The sequence below is a fragment of the Xyrauchen texanus genome, chromosome 27 (genome assembly GCF_025860055.1).
Source record: "Xyrauchen texanus isolate HMW12.3.18 chromosome 27, RBS_HiC_50CHRs, whole genome shotgun sequence".
NCBI classification, from domain to species: Eukaryota; Metazoa; Chordata; class Actinopteri; order Cypriniformes; family Catostomidae; genus Xyrauchen; species Xyrauchen texanus.
In genome coordinates, this window is record NC_068302.1 from 9,328,685 (window position 1) to 9,343,135 (window position 14,451).

General features: G+C 37.2%; 1 protein-coding gene across 3 annotated transcripts in view; it reads right to left on the minus strand.

Annotated features, from left to right (window-relative positions):
* fgfr1a (fibroblast growth factor receptor 1a) overlaps positions 1 to 13,981 on the minus strand; it is an 82,875-nt gene extending 68,894 nt beyond the window's left edge. For all 3 annotated transcript variants that reach the window (XM_052094934.1, XM_052094933.1, XM_052094932.1), the window contains exons 1-2: positions 13,356 to 13,981; positions 2,220 to 2,393 (exon numbers count right to left, since the gene is read on the minus strand). In XM_052094934.1, the coding sequence (XP_051950894.1) occupies positions 2,220 to 2,325 (106 nt within the window). In that variant the 5' untranslated portion in view covers positions 2,326 to 2,393; positions 13,356 to 13,981. The remainder of the gene's footprint in view (positions 1 to 2,219; positions 2,394 to 13,355) is intronic.
* Positions 13,982 to 14,451: the final 470 nt, after the last annotated feature.

Sequence of the window (14,451 nt, forward strand, 5' to 3'; positions counted from 1 at the left end):
TGGTGTGGGTTTTTTTCCTCCCGTTTCCCGATTCCACTCTTCGTCTATGAGTTTTGGAGTCCAGGAAAGTCCATGGGTTATAAACAGCTTTATAGCATAGAGAGGTGGATATGGAGAACGAATCATATCAAAGTGTAAACTTTCACAGCTTAGAGTAGAATGTGCTTTCCCTTCTGCACGCAAGTAACACTTTCTCTCGGCTGGGCTTGGTGTACTGGAGTTATATGTATGGTCTGAGTATATAATGGTCCATAGATATTCCATACAGTTATACTGCTATAATAGTATATCAAACAGCTTACTTCAAACTTAAAAGGGCAATATCATGTAAAACAGGATTTTTCTTGCTCTTCTGTACTATGTTTTACTACTTACTACAACAACTTTTACAACGAAAAGCTCCCTCCTATGTCCACCCAGTCCATTTATGAAAACTAAGACCCAAAAACAAGACATTTAGAAATCTTCATGCCTATGGCAAGTTTAGCCAATCATAGCAGAGGTCAATTACATATAGAAGACATAAAGATACAGTAGTAAAAACAATGTTTTTACTACTGTAGCTTTTAAATTAATTCTACCATTTTAATTCTAGGGGTGTAACAATTCATTGATCTGAATTGATGCATCAAGCCAAATGACCAATGATCCAATGTTATCGATACAATGAGTGAATATCGAGGAAATTTTTTAAAGATGTACCTTTATTTTAATACTCTCATGTCAGGGGCATGGGTAGCTCAGTGAGTATTGATGTTCGAATCCAGGGCAAGCTGAGTGACTCCAGCCAGGTCTCCCAAGCAACCAAATTGGCCCGGTTGCTAGGGAGGGTAGAGTCACATGGGCTAACCTCCTCATGGTCGCGATTAGCGGTTCTCGCTCTCAATGGGTGCATGGCAAATTGAGCTTGGGTCGGAGAGTAGCATGAGCCTCCCATGATGTGAGTCTCCACGGTGTCATGCACGACGAGCCACGTGATAAGATGCGTGGATTGACTGTCTCAGAAGCAGAGGAAACTGAGACTTGTCCTCCACCACCCGGATTGAGGTGAGTAACCGTGCCACCACTAGGACCTACTAAGTAGTGGGAATTGGGCATTACAATTGGGAAGAAAATTATATATTTTTTTAAAATGAAATTCTCTCATGTCAGCCTGTCTGTACGCATTTCCATCAGGCGATAAAGCAAACTTATTACATTCATTTAACTTTATGTGTGCTAAATATGCTTTTCATGTGTGACACAGATGTGCGCGGAGTCTTTGAAGCCAAATTGTGCTCTGCTAACCATGCGGTGTGCGCACGTGTCAACCAGGATTCCCATGAAATGCGAGATCCATTGACAGGATCAGTACGAACACAACAACCTGGGCACTCCATAGTGACAAACACAGAGTGGCTCACATGGGCGATTAATTCAGGCTTCCATCGATATCGTTGCACAAGTGACCCATTTGAATTTTACATGCAAATTTGCTATTTTAAAGTACCATGGAGCAGTTCAACCATGTGAAACATCTTGACAACGCTGACATTCTGAACAGCACTAATGAGGGAAAGAGAAATCACCTGCTGCCCAGCATCATTTACACATTACACATCAACACCCTTACTAACATTTATCCCAGTTAACTGTAACAGAACTGTGGAAGTTGTAGACAAGAAAAACACGAATTGCACGGATAGTTGGAAACAAGTTGTCATAAAAATTTGCTATTGTCAAACAAGTGATTTTAATTTTTTATATTATTTTCTGTATAATTTATTTCAACATCTGAAGTACCTTATTTTGTTGTGGATGCCCCAATGTGTATACAGAGAGCTGAATAAAATAATCAGATTATATTTTGGTTGCATTTGAGGGCAAACATTTTTTTAATTGATTGTGTAAAATAGGCACATAATATCAGAATATCAATCAAAGACCCCGAATCTTATCGCGGCAGACTTTGAAGTATCGGCTCACAGGCCAAAAGAATCAATTCAAGATTGCATCGTCCGATTTACACATCCATTTAATTCTAAGGGTCAGCGAGAAGGTGGAAAAGATACAGTACATAATTATATAAACTAAATGTTTGAGATCTTGACTACTTGACTAAGCGGACTTCAGGGGAAAATGCTAAAAATGTGTAGATTTAAGGAGCCTAATTGGAAAGATGGCAAATATTTTGCTGAAAGGTGTTCCGATACAACAGAAATAACAAAGAAAAAACTTACCCTCATCTTGGGTGGCAGGTCTTCCCTGGGACTGAAGAGCCTGAGTTAGGAGTACTGATATCAGCAGCAGCATAGTCTTCATCATCATCATCATCATCATTATCATAAAGGGTCCTCTACATCTGACCTCTGCACCCAGCCCAGTTCTCCATAAACACAGCTACGACATCAGCACTGTGTGTGTGAGACAGAGAGAGAAAACCACAAACAATTCTTAATACAGGCGCTGCTGATACAGTTCTACTCGGCAGACATTGAGTCTGTCCTCTGCACTTTAATAACTGTGTCTGGTTTGAATCAGCTATGAAGTCGGACATCAGAAAACTACAAAGTGCAGTACGGACTGCTGAGCGGATTATTGGTTGCCCCCTGCCCTTCCTTCAATAACTGTACACTTCCAGAGTGAGGAAAAGGGCTGGAAAAATGACTCTGGACCCCACTCACCCAGCCCACTACCTTCTTGAACGTTTGCCTTCTGGCCGGCACTACAGAGAACTGAGCACCAGAACCGTCAGGCACAGGAACAGTTTTTTCCCTCAGGCTATCCATCTCATGAACAGTTAAATCTATACTATAATTACATGCAATACACATCCTAGTCAATTAAATTGACTTCAGCATGACATTCCCTTGCACTGCAAATAACAGCTTTGTATTTGTATATTCTATATTAATATTTTTGTCTTATATATATATATATATATATATATATATATATATCCCTTGTATGTGGATGCATACTTGGCAATAAAGCTCATTCTGATTCTGATATTCTATTCACAATTATTTTCCCACATCTGCATGGCCTTGGTTATTTTAGCAGAAAAGGGTATTACATTTTGATGAAAGATTAGCTATGTTTTTTTTTTTCTGTAGAATAAATGTGAACTGGTAAATCATACACATAATAAAGTAAATAGGGAAAATTTTGATTCAGGTTGTCTGCTTTCTGAAATATTGAGCTAGATTACATGCACATTATTTCCTACTTATATGCATTTTAGACTTTATGCATTTTGAGCAAAGCCAAAAAATTCCTGCAAAAAATTAAGCAGCACAGATCAGATTTTTATATGTATAGCCATATAAAACTTCTCTCCCACCCATTTTGGAGGCAAACATGAAGACGACGACAAAAAAACATTGCTGCATAAGGCCAATAGTGGAACAGCATGTCCTTTAACAACTCAAGGGTTTTAACCACTCATTTTTCCACAGAAAGAAAAAGCATGGAAGGCCGGTGATATCTAACCTACAGTAGAGAACATTTTGTGTCCAGGTTGAGCTTGCATCAACAAAATGAACCATTCCAATTTGAACAACAAGCTGAAGTAGTTACATTTACATTCATCACAAAGGAGCTCCTTTTATTTCTATATGACATAACTATAAAACTGACATAATTGGTACATAGCAGACTGCATCAAATTTGACGTACACATTTTTGTAGTTGAAATAACAGTTACAGTGAATTTTAGTGTGTGGGTCACACCATCTGTTTGTTCTCACACACAGCAAAATACTCACAGAGACAAAGAAACACAAACACACACAGAGATCTGTCAATTCTGTGCTGGTCTAGACCCCAGCATGACCCAACACACCATTTGTCATGCTAGCTATCGGAACTCCTCATTCAAACATCATTTACACATTTTGACACACAGCCCACTACAAATGCATTGGTCTGAAAAGTATTTTGTGACAATTTATTTGCCAGATGTTTTCAGTTTGGTTTGTTTAACTGGAGCAATCCTATATTAGTCAGTCTTAGCTTGCAATTAGGATTTTGTCTTAAATTCCCAAAATGTAAAATGAAAGAAATTCTTTAAGAAGTTACTATGAAGCTTTGACGCAAACTAAATGTTACTAATCCTTTAAGTTAGGGGTTTAATTTAAACTCCAATGTATACTTCTGTGTCAAACCTACACTGTAGGCTCTGCATAGTGGCCAACACTGTGGTTATTTATAGTTAGATCAAAACAACATAGACCAATACTCGCTTGAACATTACAAAATTGTGTTGTTTTAAACAACATTTTAAATGGGTGTCGTTTTAAAGCTTAGAAGCTAGAAATTACAAAGCATATAGGCAATATAACCAACATGAAATTTCAAAAAATGAAATGTGAAATATGATGATCATTTTCTATACACCATGCCACCAAAACATCATACAGATCGGAAAGTTCTCAAGAATACAACAAATATGGTTTCACTCACATACCAAATTTATACCGAGTAAAAGAGTCTGCGGAAAAAAGTACAGAGTTCACAAGTTGTAAACAGACATGTCTTTTTGTCACATTTTCGCTTGTAACTTCATGAAACATAAACAGAATATAAAAACAGCTGATGTTCCCAATTAAAACAATGCTCCAGAGTATAAATACAATGTGATACAATGCATAGATCTTAAAATAAAGTTGGTGAAAATGTGACGGGGGATGGTCTCTGGTTACAAAGTGGACCAATCACAGCTGTTAAGGTCTGCGTCAACACAACACATTGTTAAATTTTTGGAGATGTGCACATCTGGCCACGGTGGAGGCTACGCTGTAACCACAATAGCTACACATTGCCTATGGTGTAGGTTCGCCGCAGAAGTAAATATCAGCTATAAGAATTAAACTTAGGCCCATGTAACTTTCCTTAAATGAGTGATACCTCAAAGCATGCAACTTATTATGAAGAGTTGAGCCATTACCTTTCTAAGCTTTCAAAATTTTCCATTTCTATCCAGCAGAAAATACAACTGTGAAAGAATCCCATTGACTTGCTTATAGACACCTATACAGGGAACCAAGTCATATCTAGGGACCAGAAACTTTTAGAGACTTGGGGATGGGCTCTTTTGACTTAGTCCATTAAGAAACCCCCTACCAACCACCCAGAACACCCTAGCAACTGCACAGCAAAGCCCTGGCAACCACCAACAAAATTCAGCATTGATGCAGCAAGTTTTGCACAGGCAAACACTTTTTCAGAAAATGTAAAAATCAAGTTCTCTGTACTAACTGTGCATAGAAAAATTAGATGAGATGCAAAAATCCCCAAATATTTGTGAACACTCCAGACTATTCCATCATCTTCACTGCTGCTCCAGAAAGGGCAAGAAACATGAACAAACACAATGACAATGCAAACAAATATAATAAATCTCCCTATAGAGTTTGTCCATTTCATTTCCAGATATACCTGCAGTTGGCTCAAACAACAAACCAAAAGAATAGAGGAACGAGGGATGGAGAGAGAGAGATAGACGGGGTTGTCAGCATCTGGCGCCAACAACTCCAACCACCTGCCAAATACTGAAGGTGACACAAGGAGATTACAACCTACCAATAGCCGCCCATATCAGACCAAAACACATATAAGCTCTTCCACACCAACCAGACTACATGGCCAAGACATAATTTAGTCAAGAAAATAATTTGACCTTATATGACTAATATGATTGTGTTCTGTGTGCCAGTAATGTAAATAAGCATCTAGCTTAAGCGCTCAATAAGAAACGCTAAACGTTTAGAGGATCTAGAAAAAGAGAATAGATGAAACTCTCAGATTTGTTAATACCTTTAAACTAATGAAAGGATTCTAGCCAAACCTTAATCTGTCCATTTTTATGTCAGCACACTTGTTAAAATTGAATTAAGATCCAAGTTGAGCCGTGGCCTAGTGGTTAGCAGATATGCTCTGACACATCGAGCTGTGGTATTACAGTTTGAATCTGTAACATTTCCTGATCATACTGCATTACCCCTCTACTTAACATAATTGACTGTCCTTCATTAACGCATTAATAAAAATATCAAGACCATAAGGTAAAAAAACAAAACAATGAAATACTTAAAAGCTAACCAGCAGACAAACATTCTAATCATAACTATTTAAAAAAAACTAAAGCCAGTTATCCACAATGGGTGCCCTACCTCAAAAGCTCTACACAATATAAACTAAACTTTTACAATAGTTTAGAGATTATACACTCACTGAGTACTTTAGGGTCTTAAAAAAAGTGCCTGAAGTGTTCTTCGGCTGTTGTAGCCCATCCGCCTGAATGGTAACCTGAGTTACTTTAGCCTTTCTGTCAGTGCAAACCACTCTGGCCATTCTCTGTTTTCTTCTCTCAACAACACCATTTGTCACCATTCTGAGTAAATTCTAGAGACTGTTGTTTGTGAAAATCCCAGGAGACAAGCAGTTACAGAAATACTCAAACCAGCCCATCTGGCACCAACAATCACAATGTTTCCCCATTCCGATGGTTGATGTGAACATTAACTAAAGCTCCTGACCCGAATCTGCATGATTTTATGCAATGCACTGCTGCCACACGATTGGTTGATTAGATAATAGCGATAGGGATGCACCGATACCCCTTTTTCTCTCGGATTCCGATATCAATCGGCCGATACCGATCCGATATTAGTGTAGTTTTTTTCCATAATCAGTTTAGAATATCTTTACATTATTGTGTGGATCTAATTGGGTGTGCTCTTTAATATGTAAAGAAACACAAACCTCTAACTACACTTTATTTCAATATAAATGTATAGATTATTAAGAAAAACCTTATTGTTAACTAGTATATTGGATAATGTAGCAGCAAAAATTTTGTTCAATGTAGTTGTAAGATATCAGCTCACTTTTCATTCTCACAGTTATTTTTTGGAACCCATTCAACTTAAATATTATTATAATTTGTAAACAAATAATAATATATTATACTAGTAATATATCTCAATCGTGCACCTATAACTTCTTAACCCTCACGCTTTTATTTTGACATTCTGAACTCTCCAGGAAGTCCTGTATGTGTCCGATTGTAGGCAAGTTCACAGTAGTTTAATTAGCTTCTTATTCAAATTCTGGTAAAATGCACCTCCAGTGCCATTCTAAATGCATATTATAAGTGAATTGAACTATTGAGCATCTACATCCGAGATGTTATTCGTGAGTAGCGCTCAAATATTGCGCACCATGTGATTCACAGAACTATCGCACGTCTTAAAGTGGCTTTGAATAAAATGCATGATTCATATGAGCTACATTAATTGTGTTTTTATTGTTCTTTTATGTAATTTTTTGAGCTTGACAGTAATGAAAATGACTCGTCGGACCGATACCCAATCTGTCTAAATGCTTCAGTATCGGAGCAAATACTGATCGAGGTATAGGATCGGTGCATTCCTAAATAGAATGAATAAGAAAGTGTAAAGGTGTTCCTAATAAAGTGCTTATTGAGTGAACTATGTGGTAATTGTTACGATGATGCAGCGAGGCAGGCAAGGAGAGGGGATCTAAGAGCAGGCTAACTTTATTTACAAACAAAAAGGGCAGGTGCAAGGCAAAATCACGGGAACAAAGGAAAACTGCCGCGAGGGGCAAAACAAGGTTGTAAGACACACGATGGCATAGACAAAGGACTCGGGGAGAAAATGCAGACCAAGCAAAACAACATTCAACAAACGACAAAGGAAAGGGAAAACAAGCGGGTTTAAATAGACAGGACACGGTGATAACAAAATCACGAACAGGTGCGGACAATAACATTGTGCTGGCAGAGGGGGCCGGGAAAGATGGGAAATGTAGTTTTGACAGAGACAGTGAAACATGGGCGGACAACACGGAAGACATGACAGGGAGCATGGACGGTAAAACAGAAAACACGGGCGGAAAACAAGGGAGCGTGACATGGAAAGTGACTAGTGACGGGTGAAACAGAAAACACGGGGCGGAGAACATGAAACACGGTGCAGACGACGCGAAACATGGTGCAGATGACGCGAAACACAGTGCAGGTGACACGAAACATGGTGCGGGTGACACGAAACCGTGACAGTAATACAAAATAATCCGATTTTTTTCTCCTCTTTTAATATATTTTTTCCAATGTAGCCTTATTTTTGATGCAACAGTTCAAGTTTCCTTGACTTAAAATACTTTTTATAGGACTTTAACATATAAAAATGCTTTTGAGGGAAAAAATACAACTGGGTGGTTCCTGAAAGAAAGCTTGCAAGATTAGAAAGAAAATTTTGAAAGTATACAACAAAATCCCTTGGCTGAGATTCTGCTAAAGTAAATGTTTGAACCCTCTTAAAAAAAAAAAGTTTCTCGGTTTACGGAAACTATTTCTAACTTAAACAGCAGAACAAACATTCAGCTGATTACATTTAACGTCTTTCCACAGTGTCCGCTTCAAGAGAGAAAAAAGGATGGAAAATCAAACAGAGGGAGAGAAAGAGAGCATGGAATAAAAAGAAAAAGATCAAGTCTAGTGGAAAGAAAAGTTAGTACCCTAATTAATGAACCCCAGCATGTTTTTCTCTCCTTGTGATCATTGAAGGGAAACATGGCGAGAGTGTAGAGCAGGTCCAGCTCATTACCGCTGCCTACTACTGAAGCAGAACATTATAGAAAACAGCATTGGTTTGTGTCGGAGATGGGACGCCTGACCTCACTCATTCCACCGCCGGTGGGAGCCAGAGCCCCAGCCGGCCCACCGAACCGAGCACCACCAGACTGCCACTCCATGGGGAGGCCATTAGGGCCAGGCTGATGCACTTTACCTACAAGCCTATTTACAATTCCCTCTTCTCCTCTCTTTCTGGATTTTTCCTTTATATTTTCTCCACACTTCTTATACAAATCTGAAAACCTTCTAAAATCTCTGTAATCCTTTCCAGGCTCTTCATGAAAAAACAAGATCCCAGACGAGCTTTGAATACCAGACTGAATCTAATATTGAAAAGAACATCTCACTGTTAATTCGGCAACAGTAGGTTGAAATTTCTTAAGCTGAAATCGGTCTTTGCTTATTGAAATTCAAACCACTGCCCCCAGTGGCCAAAGCTGGAAGTGTTGTTGAATGTATGGGCATGCGTGAGCTTCAGTGTCCAGATGAGATGCCCACAGATTGTTGCCAAAAGCGAGATGTAAATCTTGCCAAGAGATGTCAATTTTTTGGTTGTAAATGATGTAATAGTCAACAGATATACATATTTTATTAACCATAAACACTAACCCACACCCCAACCCTTAACCTAACAGTCAGTGGAGTAAAAATGTATTGTCAGTGTACAGGAACATTCGGTAGGTACGTTCTGTCGCAATGCTAATTTGTCTTGAGATCATATCAGAAAAAACTAGATTCCGGACGAGCCCCCAATGAATCTCATTTTGAAAAGAGCATCACATTGTTATAATACCCTAAGCTTCAATGCCTAAAAAAAATACATTTTGGAAAGTTATATAAGGAAGCTATTTTGTTGCTTTGTCATGTGGATATGTTTACATAAACAGCATAAAGCATTGTAAGTGTCTCTTCAAAAAAAATGTGGACTGTAAATTCTGTTTTGAGGGCTACAGTATGTAAACAATGTATCGTGTTAAAGCTCTCAAGACAGTTGTGTAATAGTAACTTTCCTTTAAAAGCACTGAGCAATATTTTGCTGTGCCAGCCCAGTCCTGCCAGCCCAGTAAATTAGAGGGCAGAGAATTCCTCTTCACTCCAAACTCTCAACAACATAATTCCACCAGAAAAAACACACACGGGAGAGCACCTCTTCTTTTCTCCATCCAATTGCTTCCTTTCATTTTCAAACAACGGAACTTCAGCATATTTCGTTATGAAGAGCTCGCCCAAAGATATCAACAACAGACAAAAACGTGGTTTGTGAGCTTCCCTAACACACACACACACACACACACACATATAAAGCAAAACATCGGGGAAAAGAACCCTAAATCCTGTTTAAGGTAGAATTGTATCGAGAAAATCTTTCAGATACTTAAGTAGAGCTGGACAGCAAACTCTGACTGAAATAAAATTTAGACTATTCCACAGGTAAACATAATTATTGACTTTGATTAATGCAACTCAATTAAACAGTCAATGTCATACACCAGAATTACTGCACACGTTTACAATTTATGCTTTTAAGCTAACACCTTCATTGCAAACCACATAAACTGCTGACCTGTTTGGAGCGACTAACTGTAAAAACATTGGTAAAATCCAGAGGGATCAGCGGCCATAATGATTTCTCCTCCAATTTCAGTAATTGATGTAATTATAGACCTAAACAACTGCATTTAACAAGGTTGTTTACAGGTCTTCAGTATTTAAATAGTTGAATATAATTCAAGAAAGCTATCAATAAAATCACAAAGGAAAGCACTAAATCCGCAAAAAGAATTGTCTGAGAAAAATGTTTCCAGATTCCAATGATATTCCATATCAAAATATCTTAAACACAAATTTGAAACTCTTAAAAACATGGTGCTATGGAGCAATTATTTGTTTTTTAAAGGGATAGTTCACCAAAAAATGCTAATTCTGTCATAATTTACTCACCCTCATGTTCCAAACCTGTATGACTTTCCTTCTCCCGTGGAACACAGATGATGATGATGATGTTAGGCAGTATGTTAGGCTCAGTCACATTTACTTTTATAGTATATTTTTATCAGACAAAGAAAGTGATTGGTGAATGAGATGAACAATCTGCCTAACATCTCCTTCTGTGTTCATACAGAATTGAAACAACATTAGGGTGAGTAAATTCATTTTTGGGTGAACTATCCCTTTAAAACAATTGCTTTCTGCCTTTAACTGCCTAAAAATGTATAACATGTAATGTGCTCACTTTGCATTTCTACACTGTCTTGCAGTATGCACAAGTCTGCGCATGTTGTTACCAGCATGCATGCCGCCATTTGGAAACTGCTTCGTCCCCCAGTCACGTCCACAACACAAGTGAAAAGGTGGAAACTGTAAGTAAACACTCCTTAAAAATGACAATGGTCACTTTCTGGAAGCAGAACTGGAAGGAAGAGTCAAGCGTGTGTTTAAGTGTATTTAAGTGTCAGGTGTTTAAGTGTACTTTGATGTCAGGTGTATAGCAATATATAGAAAGTCTAAGACTATTGTGAAGTCCAAGACTGAAGTGGGGGATGTCCTTGCAGTATTATCTAGCGAGAGTGATGAGGAGGATAAGAGGGAATAACGCTGTGTGGTCATTGCAGAATTGCCTTGCCATGTACAAAGTGACACAACACAAGTCATGGAGCACAGTAACGTGCATTGCTCAGCAAGGATGCATATAAACATTTTTTATTGATCTCTGTGAAAGGTGCATTTCCTCTGCTGCCAAAATAAGGACTATTTCAGCTGAAGAGTCATTTCTGTTCCAAGGCATTAAAAGCATCTGAAACGCTTCCAGGATTTAATGTGACACTCATATTTTTTTTATGCTGTTTTGAAGAATTAACCTTCTGCCAGTGTGCCATCCAAAACCCATACTTTAGTATAGTTATGTTGTTGTTCCTTTTACTTCAGAAAGATAAACAACTGCAAGAATGAACATGCCCTTTCACACCAAGATGTAACTTTATGCATTTATTTTGACAAAGGGTGTCTGAAAAACTCAGATGGAGTGAATAATGCATTGACAATGATTTCCATGAAGAAAAATGAAGGCAACATTGAAAAAACAGTGTAGGTACAATTTATACTCAAAATGTAAAACACTAATTTTAGGGGCCCAAATATAATTCATAGACAAACAATCATATAGATCAGAATCTCAAATCCAAAGGAAAACACTTTTCCACAGAAGCTACAAAGCGAGAGACAAATTATATTTACCTTTATGAAAGTTACAACATATTTGTATAGTTGCTACTGAAAAAGTTGCTGAGATGTACCAACCTGTTTGGATAACATACTCATTCTCTTTGTACTACATGGATTTAAATCTAAGATTTAGGCAAGAGCGCACCTGGTAATACAGCCACACGCATCAATGCAATCACATAACATATCATATTTGAAGACATTTGATGATGTATTTCACAGGGATTTCTCAATTTATCACATGCTTCCTCGTATAAAAATAATATACGGCAAAAACATAAAGCAAGACAGCTTCAGGAGGAGACATAGCCAAACTACTTTCTATTCAACTACTCTAAATAAATTCAAGAAGCACATGTATATGGACTCTTAACCCTTGTGCATCAATAAAAATGTTACTCAGAGGTCCTCAGAGGACAGAAATGTCCATGTCAGAAATCTGCCATAATAATATTATATATTAATATTATTTTCCACTTTAATTAACTGTTGAGTTAATTTTTTTAACCAACATCAGTCCTGATCATAACTACCAAATATTCTTATATTTTCAGGATTTTAAACCTTTAAATGTCAGAACCCCACTGCTTTTTTTAATGAAACAATAAATAAATTATAAAAAATATTAGTATATTATAATATTATTTCTCACTTTCACTGAATTTTTAACCAACATCAGTCCTGATAAAAAAAACAACCAAATATTCATTCATTTTCAGGAAGATTTTAACCCTTCAAATGCCAGTTTGTTTACATAATGCCACTGTTGTTGTTTTTACACACACACACATTTCTCAATACACACATACAAAACACACTCACACAATTTTAGCTGCATCATTTATTCAATTGGCCTGCAATGCTCCATAATACAGCAAACAGAAAATAGTGAAAAAAGCATGTATTTGCTCCATATGCTAAACATGAGAAAAATGGCGCCATCTGGTGGAAAATATTTAACATTTTGAAGCCAGGACTCTAGAATGAAAGCATAATATCATAGAATTCATGATTTTATGCTTTAATGGAACTAGGATTAAATATTGCAGTAATGGGTTTCAATTGGGACATTTTTGTCCTGAAGGTCCTGAGTGTAACTATTTTGTGTACACAGTGTATTATAGATGTAATATAGGACCTGGAATACAAAATTCTCCCAAAAATACACACCTTTGGCAAAATGTATGCCGTTGGCATTAACATAACCAAAATGATCGAAAAAAAGAGAAAGACAAAAATGTCCCTAAGGCTGCACAAGGGTTAACAGATTCCGACAAAACAAAATATTAAATATATTCATTCCACGGCGCAAGGAAAGAAAATGTCAAACATATACACGAGCTCATTTCTGGAAATTAAGGTAACTGTCATCTAACTCTTCCAAGCAAATGTTGTTTATAAAACAACTATGACTCTTATTCCATTTTAAAACAACAAAGAATGTTTATTTTAATTAGCAGACTGATTCAAAGCATTCACAGACATTCCTCACCTTTTATTTTCTGAAAAGAGTCAATCCCAGATTAGATTTAGCAGAAGTTCTCATAAAACTCGTTCCCAATGGTTAGTCACAAGACGAAACTCCACATTTGTCCCTCTGTCGTCTTTTTGTGTGTGTGTGTGTGTCTCTTTAGTTTTAAATAAACCCCACAGAATTTAATGGGTTTTTCCGACTTGCCGAAAATTCGTTTGAATCCAGTGAAAATACTCAACGGAGGCGCGTGCTCGTCCTGTAGATCGCGTTAAGATTTTGTCCAAGTAACATAACGTTACAGACCTGCTATATCAACAAACGAATTTTCCACCGAGTTTTCTGGTTTTCTTCTGAAAATCCCACCCGTGTGGTTTTTGTTTGTGCACATGCGAAAAGAAGGTAGAAGAAAAAAACTTTTACCTCTATCGCTACTTCTGTCGAAAATCTACAAAAAGTCAAAAACTAAAGCCAAAACGCTTGTAACTGCGAATTCACTCAAATCGCGTTCTTTGAACAGTTTGGCTTTCTTCGCAAAATAACTTTACTTTTGCATCTTTTGCAGGTTTGTAGATTGTCCGTAGTGTCTTCCTCCCCCCAGCACTTCAGGAGACAGGGAGAGATTCCGCAGTCATGGATGAGTGTGAGCAATCTCAATCTCACACACTCTGACATCACTGAGCAGACATGACTCCCCCCTCCATCGGTAACACCTCTGTACTACTAAACGGCTCTCCCGGTGCATACTGGGATTGTAGTTTTTCACTAACACAGAACCTCTCTAAAACTCTTTTAAAATACATTTTCCTAAAGAAATACTAGAAAATACAAAAGTTTGAAAATAGATACTATACAACCCTCAATAGATACAATAACAATTATTCTAAATAGATACATTTGCATTTGTAAACGTTTCAAATGGACACACATTATAATTCTAAACATTATACAGTAACACTCTAAACTTTGAAAATGTATACAGTAACATTCTAAATAGATCCAATACAAAACATTCTAAATAGATACATTATGATTCTAAACTTTGAAATTGCATACCATAACTTTCTAAATAGATACAATAAAAACAATATAAATAGATCAATTATGATTCTAAACT